Genomic DNA, 11485 nt, shown 5'->3' with positions numbered 1-11485 from the left:
ATGGGGGTATAGTTGGTAACTGTATGGGGTAAAAAAGGTTTTTGATTTGGTGAATATTAAAAGGTTTGGTCACCAGGGAATTGAATAATTATCAATTCCCAATTAAAGAATAACCTCAAGTCAAAAGGACTTTTATGGAAGTTTATTTACAAATGAGGAGAAGAAGAGGAAATAAGGAAATGAGAGAGAGGATAAGAATGGGATAAGTAATCTTACACACTAGGTAATTTACTCTGATCCCCTAGTTTAACCCAGGGAGATCTAATTAACCCTCAGCCTGTAATGGTGGGGCACCAGGGATGTTATTATTATTAAAATGTAACTAAATGGTTTGTGAGTACACACTGGGTTGAAGGAGAGACAGGACCAACCAGGATAGGGAGACCAGGGTTCACTGCCAAGCTTTTAACTGACATAGGAATGGCAGCTGGCCCAATGGTCACCCAGCTTACCCTAGGCCAGGGTCTATGGAAACAGCAGGCAAAGGTAAAAGTTTATACAGTTTAATTGAGGGTAACTAAATAAAGGATGGGATAGGGGATTCTACGCTTGAAACCTAAGGGCAAACCACAGGGGCAGGGAAGGACTTAACTACATTATCCTATTGACCTAAGCCAGGAAGGGCCCAAAGGAAGCAGTACTGAAGTCACAGGGAAAGCTCCTTCAAACCTGGTTCCAGCCAGGTTTGGTCAGCTCAGCTAAAGGGCCTGAGGGTGGCTTTGGGGTCTCACGGTAATCCAAGGATGGTCACAGGATGCCAAGAGCCAAATCCACCAGGTGATCCAAGGTACCCAGGTAGGGAGAGTGAGTTTGAAACTCTGTCCACCAGACCCCAAACCACTTCCCCACTTGGTGCAGCTCTGCAGGTCAGTTGTCCACTTGCTGAAAGCCTTCACCTCTCAGGATCCCAGGGAATCTGGATGCAGTTTTTCCCTAACTCTGAGATCTCCAAGGGTTAGCAACAGTCATGTCCAACCACTAATGGAGTCTCTCTCAGAGCACAAGCCCACTTCCTGCTCCTTCATTCATCTTGGAATCCTCCAGCCCTTCCTGCTAGGTCCAACACTATTACTAAATTAATTGCTAAATAAACCCTCACAAAAAGCCAAGGGAGATTCAGCCTTGAGCCCAAGGCCAGGAAGTCAGAGGGCTGGAGGGCCCCAGAGGTGAATAAAGCAAAAGCTTTAGTAACAGAGTCTCTATTGAAAGGGAAGTTCCTTAAGAGAAGTTCAGGAAGATTTGATCTTTATACTCACCACGTGGAATTCCAAAGGAAATATTTTAAGAACAGCTCACCAAGGTCTCAGGGTCCTAACTCCAGAGCTCCTCCAAGGCCAAGCCATAAACAAGAAGGGAGAAGTTAAGCTCACTGAACTCTTTTAAAGGGGCTTCTTTTGCATCACTTCCTGTGCCTTCCTCTTAGTTTACATGTCCAATCACAACAGATGCTTTTCTTAGGACTACCCAGGAGGCAGTCAGTAAATTCTGATTTGTCACTCACTCTAGCACACATGGGTCACAGACCTCCCAACTTGTGAGTTAAGTGGAGATGTTTTCACTTTTGGTGATTCAATCTAAAGATGAGGAGGGTAGATTTAATCTCATTATCACATAATCCCCTGGTTGATGTAAAAGGGCCACTTCTCCCCCAACTCCAACCCACCTTATTAGGGAGTCAAAATGGGGTTTCTTGGGAAAATGGGGATCTCTGGACGTGCCTGCCAGGGTAGAGAAGTTAAAGAAAAGTCTCCTCCTCCAGGGAAAACAAGTGGGACCCCACTAAGATGTTCCTGCCAGGCTGTACCCACTGAAGCCTCCCTCTGAAATCAGGTTTAAAAATGGAGGTCTACTATCCTTCCTCCCTTAACCCATACATTTTGACTCCTCCCAATGTAGTTATTCAGATCTGAGTAAAATCAAACTGATAGGGTTTATTTAGAGGAACAAAATAATTACAGGATGTAAGATGAGGGTGTCAGGGGGAAAGGGTTCAGGTGATTCTCTAAATTCCCTTTCAGTCCTTGACTGGACAGAGTACCTGCAGAGATTCTTTTGGGTTCCCCCCAAATCCCAGCTTCTCTGACCCAATCCCCAAATAATACTCCTACAACTAGAATTGTTACTAATTAAAGGGGAATATAGAAAGACAATGTCCAAGGCCAATTTTGTGGGCCCCAGGGGTCTGCTCCCCACAGAAGTCAAGACACCTCTGGCCAAACTGAAGAAACTATTGTATATTTGAAAGTGTAATCAGAAACCAACAGATATCAAGTGATAAAATTATCTTCACTGAAGGTCTCAAGAAACTCCAGATTTCACTTTGTATGTCCCACAGCTCTCAGAAAACTACCTCCCTCCTGGGCTGTCAACTCCAAAGCTTAAGTGTTCACTTGGTTCTTGTCCTAGAAATCTTTGCATCAGGCCAACTGTCATTCTCATCTCCTCCTTCCTTGTTCCATCTCTCCCAGTTCCAAAATGCCTGGCTTGCCTAGCTTCTTACAGTAACCATAATGTAAAGCCAGAAATGATGTAAACTACAAATAAAGCCACTGAGGCAGAGGTCTGAGCCAATTACTATTTATTAAAGGGACCTGGTCACTATCTGAGACTACTTCATGTTCAGAGTGCATGTTGTATAATCCTTAAGTCCCAGACAGTTTAGAAGGGACAGTACAAAGTACAGAATATCCTTGGGGGTCCCACAGTCACTTTGTACAGAGCAGGCAGAATCTCACCCGAATGTTGGGCAAAAGACTCCTAACAAGGGGGACGTTTTACATTTTGGAGGGACTTTCCAACCCATTAGAACATTTTGATCCTGCAGTACTTAGATGGCCCAGGCTGGAGGTCTGGGGGTTCTTCCTTGCCCATGGTGACACTTATTCATCAGGCCACAGAGATGGAGGTTGTCTACTTAGGACACTTTTCTGCTCAGGCAAGTACATGTTAATGACAAGTTGAAAATCTGCTATAAGAATAGATCTATTTAACCTAATCTAATTATTCTTAATTTTGTTACTTATTGGGATTAGTTGATTATCCTTAACAGACTAAATGTGCATTAATGTCTATTAATACATAAGAAATACTCAATCCCCTTATAGAATCCCTTTAAATTGGATAATACTGATTAGCAATTAGTCTAAGAGGAAAATCATTGATTTAAGACAGAGGGCTACTCAAGTAGGGTGGGGGGTCAAATTATTGCTCACTGTACCCATATAGCAAGAAATGGATAGAACCATATACAGTATATATTATTGATACTCAATGATTCCAATAGTGTCAATAGGGAGACTGACACAAGTAGATCATGGAGCAATTGTCTCAAACAGTGGCTGTCTCAGACCTCCCTCTTCCCCAAAGGCTCACAACACTGACTCCCAGGGTAGGTAGCCTCCACTGAAAAATGTGCCCATGGGATTGCATTCCCTGTCAGTTTTTTTTTTTTTTTTGTCATCAAAAGTATTCTGTCTGGAAAGAGAAAGTTGTTTATCTCCCTTGCAGCATTAAGAAAAAATTAATCAATTAAACCTCAAAGGGAAAGGAAATGGAAAGGCTTAGAGCACAAAGGTCACATTAGATCATTTGTAGTAGCTAGTCTTCCCCAAAAGTATAATTGATGTGGAAAATGCTGAGCCAACATTTCCCTTTGGTTTTTACCAGAAAACAACTCTCTCTGGAGAAGAGCCTTGTAAATGCTATCACTGTGGGAAGATTAAAGTTTGGATCTATTTCTGACATCTTTAGAAAGCCCTTCCTTAGACTTGTCTCATTTCTGAGATCCTATATGGAAAACCCAACCTGTGAAATTCAGGAGGGAGCTCTGGAACCAGCCTGATTCTAGGATGATGCTGTTGAGGTTTGGCATGCCTTTGTGGACATCTTCTCCTTGAAGCATATTTAGAACCTGTAGGAAAACCAGATTGCTTTGCTGGTAACTCTTGTGCTGTGTAGCTTAGAGACTGGACTTGTTTATGGCTCTGGGTCCACATTTGTTGCTTAATCAGGACCTGCAACTCATGTTGACCCCAGAAGCCTTTCAGGACCTCTACTCACTTATTTCCCTGTTTAACTAAATGTATTTCCATTCCCCAAACACCCTCTTTTCCCTGGATCATTTAACAGTGAGATTCATGATCTGTTACTTCTTCTTGAACTACCACTGTTTGTATACTAGATTCTAAGCTCTGACAACAGGGACCATCTTTTGCTTTCCTTTGTATCCTCAGTGCCTACAACATAATAGGTGCTTCATTAATATTTATTCACTAACAGACTGGGCCAGGGCTGATACTAGGCCCCAATCTCTATCTCCATTCTGCATTCTGGTATCTTTCCTAGTAGCCAATACTCTGACTTCAGCATGTGACTGTCTTTTTCTTGTACCTAATCACCTTTAAATGACTAGTGAAATAAGTAACTGGGGAGTAAGGGAATAGGTAGGGGATTAGAAGGGAAAACACAAGTACAACTAGGGAAAAGCTAGTCCACAGCTGACTTGGGAGAGGTAACAAACTATCACACCTAGATGGGGAAATAACAAATATACCAAACACAGCCAGGGAAACAGTTTAACTTAACAGTGGGTTCTTGTAGACGGGGAAGAAGTCAAGGAAGCTTATATAAAAGGATTTTAATAGTTAACAAGGGCAGGAAAGGAGGTAAGATCAACTGTCACTTCAGCATGTGGGTAACTGTCAGGGAATGTTGGATAGGGAAAAAGGCTTCTCTAACACTATCTCTAAGCAGCCAGGTTAGGCAGGGCTGTTAATGAAGGGGATAAATGGGAATCCCAGGGAGCAATCCACTGCATAGTCTCAAGATGGATCAGGTCTCAGGAAACTCCAGGTAATCAGCAAAGTACTCCAATAGGAACTAGGGAGAAGAGGATTTTCTGAAGTCCCTATGTCTAAAAGCCTTTCCACATTGATTACATTCATAAGGTTTCTCTCCAATGTGGATTCCCTGATGTAGAGTGAGAGAAGACTTATGTGTAAAAGACTTTCCACATTGATCACATTCATAAGTCCAGAAAAACTCCTGTCTCTACCTAGTAATTCCTTGATCTTGCTTGAAGGTCTCAGTAAATCCAAGATTAGTTCCACTGTCCAAGATCCCAGTATAAAATCCACAGGCTTGCTGGTCAGTTGCCAAAAGCTCTAACTCCACAACTCACTCCCAAAGGCAAACTGTCAGCTTGTTTCTCAGTCACTTTGGACAAGCACCTCCCAAATTCCAGGTTTGGAATGTTCAATTCCAGCTGTGTAAATAGAATTTAGCTTCATCTGCTTTTGCTCTCACTATAATAAGTCCTTAGCTAAAAATTTCCTATAAAAGTTGATCTAACACTGAAGACCATGGAGGCTCCTTTCTAGGCTCCTGACGTCTCATGCTATGAGACGCCAAGGAGTCTCTTGCTAAACTGAAGTGGTAATCATACTCATGAACCTGGTCAATGATTTCATAGGGGAACAAGAAAGGGATTGAGCTGGAATTATGCAAATCTTAGCCTTGGATTACTTCCAAGTGACATAGCAGTCATTGCTCCTATTCACCTGCTGCTGCATCATTAGGCACAGCCTTGGACCATGTCTGATCAATATGCCAAGGCCCTAAGTCCAGTGCCAGTGGAGGGGCCCTGCAATCTTCCTTTAAACATAAGCCTGACTCTAATATCATCAATAGAGCAAAAGCTCCCAAAGGTATGGCTGGGGTAGACACAGCTGCCCCAAAGACTGCTGTTTGTTGACTTGGCAGTGGCTAAGAGGAAATAATAGTTCACTTTTGACTGAGGACTTTACTAAGCTGATTACAGTCATAAGATTTCTCTCTAGTGTGAATTCTCTGATGTACAGTAAGACCAGACTTCTGTGTAAAAGCCTTTCCACATTGATTACATTCATAAGGTTTCTCTCCAGTGTGGATTCTCTGATGTACAATAAGAGTAGGTCTGTCTGTAAAAGCTTTTTCACATTCGTCACATTTATACGGTTTCTCTCCAGTATGGATTCTCTGATGTATTTTGAGAAATTCCCTAAGTCTGAAAGCCTTTCCACAGTGATCACATTCAAAAGGAGTCTCTCCAGTGTGGATTCCCTGATGTACAGTAAGAGAAGACTTCTGTGTAAAAGACTTTCCACATTGATCACATTCATAAGGTTTCTCTCCAGTGTGGATGCGCTGATGGTTAACCATACCGTTCTTAGATTTAAATGTCTTTCCACACTGATGACATTCATAAGGTTTCTTTTCAGTGTGGATGCTCTGATGTGTAACCATATTGTTCCTACTTCTAAATGCCTTTCCACATTGATTACATTTATAAGGTTTCTCTCCAGTGTGGATTCTCTGATGTACAGTAAAACAGGTCCTGTCTGTAAAAGCTTTCCCACACTGATTACATTCATAAGGTTTCTCTCCAGTGTGGATTCTTTGATGTAGATTAAGAAGGTACCTGAGTCTGAAAGTCTTTCCACATTGATTACATTCAAAAGGAGTCTCTCCGGTGTGGATTCTCTGATGTACAGTAAGAGCAGCTTTTTGTGCAAATGTTTTACCACACTGATTACATTCATAAGGTTTCTCTCCAGTGTGGATGAGCTGATGTTTAACCATACCATTTCTACATCTGAATGCCTTTCCACACTGATTACATACATAAGGTTTCTCTCCAGTATGGATTCTCTGATGTACAATAAGCCTGGCCCTCTGTATAAAAGCCTTTCCACATTGATTACATTCATAAGGTTTTTCTCCAGTGTGGATTCTCTGATGTACAGTAAGAGCAGCTCTCTGTGCAAATGTTTTACCACACTGATTACATTTGTAAGGTTTCCCTCCAGTGTGGACTTTCAGAAGTACATCAAAGTTTTCTCTGCAAGTGTAATCACAGGCACCATCACCAATGGATCTTTGCTTCTGAGTTTCTTCCCCAGAAAGGTTTAGCTCTGCAGTGATCTCTTTCATTTCAAGTCTGATCTTTCCTTCTGAAAGAAACAAACAATAAAACATGCATGCATATCCATGAAAGCCACTGATCAGTAAAATAAATTAAATATAAAATAAATAATAAAATAAAAAAATAAAATAAATAAAATAAAATAAAAAAGAATCCTTATAATAAACACAATTTTAAAAAATGAAACACATTAGGGGACATCTCAGTAGTTTAGGGTATAAAGAGTCAGGTCTAGAGACGGTAGATCCTGAGTTCATTCCCCCCCCCTTTTTTCTTTAAAAACCCTTAACTTCTGTGTATTGGCTCCTAGGTGGAAGAGTGGTAAGGGTGGGCAATGGGGGTCAAGTGACTTGCCCAGGGTCACACAGCTGGGAAAGATCCTGAGTTCAAATCTGGCCTCCAGACACTTCCTACCTGTGGGATCCTGGGCAAGTCACTTAACCACATTGCCTAAATCTTCCCATTCTTCTGCATTATTGGTTCTAAGACAGAAGTTAAGGGATTTTTTTTTGTTTTTAATTTTAAACCCTTAACTTCTGTGTATTGACTTATAGGTGGAAGATTGGTAAGGGTAGGCAATGGGGGTCAAGTGACTTGCCCAGGGTCACACAGCTGGGAAGTGTCTGAGGCCGGATTTGAACCTAGGACCTCCTGTCTCTAGGCCTGGCTCTCAATCCACTGAGCTACCCAGCTGCCCCAGAAGTTAAGGGATTTTAAAAAATGCATGAGTTTATTTGGAAGAAAAAAAGTTCAAGAATGTCAAGGGAAACAATGAAAAAAAGTGAAGGAAGGTGGCCTAGTAGTACCAGATATTAAATTATACTACAAAGCAGTGTTCATCAAAACGATATAGTACTGGCTAAGAGAAGGAAGGGAGGATCAGTGGAATAGACTTCAGGTAAGTGATGTCAGCAAGACAGTCTATGATAAACCCAAAGAGCCCAACTTTTGGGACAAAAATCACTATTTGACAAAAATTGCTGGGAAAATTGGAAAACAATATGGGAGAGATTAGGTTTAGATCAACATCTCACACCCTACACCAAGATGAATTCAGAATGGGTGAATGACTTGAATATAAAGAAGGAAACTATAAGCAAATTAAGTGAATACAGAATAGTATACTTGTCAGATCTATGGGAAAGGAAAGATTTTAAAACCAAGCAAAAGTTAGAAAAATTATAAAATGTAAAATAAATAATTTTGATTATATTAAATTAAAAGGGTTTTGTACAAACAAAAACAATGCAACCAAAATCAGAAGGGAAACAACAAACTGGGAAAAAAATCTTCATAACAAAAAACTCTAACAGAGGTGTAATTACTTAAATCTACAAGGAACTAAATCAATTGTATAAAAAATCAAGCCATTTCCCAATTGATAAATGAGCAAGGGACATGAATAGGCAATTTTCAGATAAAGAAAACAAAACTATCAATAAGCACATGGGAAAGTGTCCTAAATCTCTAATAATCAGAGAAATGCAAACCAAAAAAAAAACAAAAAAAACAACTGAGGAATCATCTCACACCTGGCATATTGGCTAAAATGATAGCAGGTGAGAGTAATGAATGTTGGAAGGGATGTGGCATAGTTGGGACATTAGTGCATTGCTGGTGGCGTTGTGAACTGATCCAACCATTCTGAATGGCAATTTGGAACTATGCCCAAAGAGGTCTAAAAGACTGCCTGCCCTTTGATCCAGCCATGACATTGCTGGGTCTGTACCCCAAAGAGATCATAGCTAAAAAGACTTGTACAAAAATATTTATAGCCATGCTTTTTGTGGTGGCAAACAACTGGAAAATGAGGGTCTGCCCTTCAATTGGGGAATGACTGAACAAATTGTGGTATATGCTGATGATGGAATAATAAACTGGAGGAATTCCATGTGAACTGGAAAGACCTCCAGGAATTGATGCAGAGCGAAAGGAGCAGAGCCAGAAGAACATTGTACACAGAGACCAATACACTGTGGTAAAATTGAATGTAATGGACTTCTGTACTAGCAACAATGCAAGGATCCAGGACAATTCTGAGGGATTTATAAAAAAGAATGCTACCCACATTCAGAGGAAGAACTGCAGGAGTGGAAACACAGAAGAAAAACAACTGCTTGAACACATGGGTTGAGATGGACATGATTGGGGATGTAGACTTGAAACTACCACACCAATGCAACTATCAACAGTTTGGAAACAGGTCTTGATCGATGACACACGTTAAAACAAGTGGAAATTCCTGTGGACTATGGGGGGGGGCGAGGGGGGGAGGTTAAGGGGGAGTGAAAGGGAAAGTGAAAACATGAATCATGGAAAATTTTTCTAAAAATAAAAATTAAAAAATGCATGGCATTTTTCATATCTGAAAATGTGTGTCTCATACAGGAATTTGAGTCCATCACGTTTTTGGAAGGAAGTACATAGCCTGCTTCACTCTTAGTCTTCTTGCAGCCTTTCCCATTTAGTGGTTCAAAAACGCCTTGGAGGTTCCCACTGTGGCCCAAGAGATGTGAGCTTAAAATATGTTAATGGCACCTCAAGCAATAAAGAGTTGGCCAGTTTTGTTAGGAAGCTATTTTTCTCCTGGGATAAGCATGTGCTAGTTTTGACTTTAATAAATTTCTTTCTGCAGTGATTCCAATCATTATGATCAAGCATATAATGACTTTGGGGCTCATGCAGTGATTAGATCAAACCCTGACTGCTTCTGACTATGGGCACCATATCCTTTCTGTTACCCAACTACACTTCAAACTCTTTCCAAACTTCTGGGAAGGTTGGACATTTATGAGTGTGAAGAGAATTTAGAGCTCTCTCCTATTGTCTCACATGAGCTGTTGTCATACCCAAGACCCTCTGTTCCTGGAGCTACCTCTAGTAAGAGAATCTTTACATACATAGGCTCCATATGAAGAACAATTCATTGGGGGAGACATATCATGTTAAATCTCCTAGAACACTCAAGTGAGGAGATTTAACATGCTGGTCTCCCAAAGAATCAAAAGGGAGATTATGAAAAGGAAATTTGCCTTCCCCTCTTTCCACTACATATACCTAGCATGGGAACTGGAAGCACGGACTACATGAGGGAAATCACTGGATAGCTTAGGTCATGAGGCTAGAATGGCAGCAGGAAAAAGGCAGCAATGGAGTCAAGAATATCATGAGACAGGGGGCTGGGAGATCTTCCCCTGCACAGCCCCCCTAGGTGGCGCAGGCAAATTAGAAAGCATAGCTGGCTCTGGAGATGTCATGTGTGAGAGTTAGTGGGTGGAGAATAAATTTGATGAACTGAGGCAAGAGCAAATATGGGCCTCTTCTCTACCATGTTTGTTGCTAACCAGACCTGCCTGTGAGGGTGGCTAGAGGACCTTATGGAGGCCATAGAATAGCCAGCTAAATGAAGCAATAAGGTAAGTGCCTTTACATTCTTACTCTCATTTTTCCATCTTTCCTTGTACCTTATTTCCTTTGATTAATAAAAATATTAATTTATGGCCAGCCTCCTGATTTTAATTATTACATTTTGGGCAACCACAAAGGGATAGATGTTACAGAATTACTTCATGCTCTGTTAAAGGATGGTGAAAAGAACATGATCCTTTCCATTGTGAATGGTTCTCAAAATGATGATGCAGTACATTGGCCAAGTAATTGGCCAAATGATTGGACTAAATTTGAGGACCTCAGACAAGGAGGGAATGAGAGACCATCTCAGTTCTATGACAGTTCTATCACGGTTGAACTACGGTGTAGGTAACTTGGCACTGATGTCTCCAGAGGGATTGATGCCAGACTTATGAGAATTCATTTTGTAAAGTATTGTTCCAGAGATATTAAGGACTATTTTAAGAACAATTCCCCAATTGGACCAAAAGCTAAAGACAATAGCAGCATATGTCTTTGAGGGCTGTGAAAGGTGAAGTAGAGAGTAAGCTGAAAAAGAGGAACTGGAGACATTAAGAAAGGAAAAAACTGAATTAGAGAACTTAAAGAAGGAAAAAGCTGAATTACAAAAACAAATAAAAGACCTGAAAGACAGACAGAGGTCATAGCTCCTGTAAAGGAATCAATGAAGCAAAAAATGGAATGTTCTTTTTGTGGGAAACAAGCTCAAGTAGCTATGAGCTGTAGAAAGAGAAACAGAAGCTGGGAAAAAATCATAATATTAATAATAATAATAATAATAGATACTCCAACCAGATCAGTGATTATAATGGGGAAAATTATAAATCTGTCCACTATACTCCTCAAGGAATCTATAATTATTGTGGGGTACCACTGAGAAATGGTCAGAATGATCAAAGTAATGGCCAGAGGTATGGCCAAAGGAATCAAGATGTATGATGGTACTCGGGAAGGGAAAGGACCTCAAGGAGTCTGGAGATGAATTTTAAGCCTGTTCAGACTGAAATGCCTTATTGATACTAACTGTTTCAGTCTGTTCCCCTACCCATAATGAAGAAGTCTATGTAATGCGATCTTAAATACAGATCTACAGCCAGAAGACAAGGTGTAAAT

At 40.7% G+C, this 11485-nt stretch overlaps 1 protein-coding gene across 1 annotated transcript in view; it reads right to left on the bottom strand.

Annotated features, from left to right (window-relative positions):
* Positions 1 to 4453: 4453 nt before the first annotated feature.
* LOC123246891 overlaps positions 4454 to 11485 on the bottom strand; it is a 220504-nt gene continuing 213472 nt past the window's right edge. The window contains exons 10-11 of the mRNA XM_044675672.1: positions 6525 to 6793; positions 4454 to 6440 (exon numbers count right to left, since the gene is read on the bottom strand). Coding sequence (XP_044531607.1) covers positions 5782 to 6440; positions 6525 to 6793 — 928 coding nt within the window. The 3' untranslated portion in view covers positions 4454 to 5781. The remainder of the gene's footprint in view (positions 6441 to 6524; positions 6794 to 11485) is intronic.

This window comes from Gracilinanus agilis, chromosome 4 (genome assembly GCF_016433145.1).
Source record: "Gracilinanus agilis isolate LMUSP501 chromosome 4, AgileGrace, whole genome shotgun sequence".
NCBI lineage: Eukaryota > Metazoa > Chordata > Mammalia > Didelphimorphia > Didelphidae > Gracilinanus > Gracilinanus agilis.
Note: the sequence above shows the minus strand (reverse complement) of the source record. Positions and strands in the feature narration are given on the sequence as shown.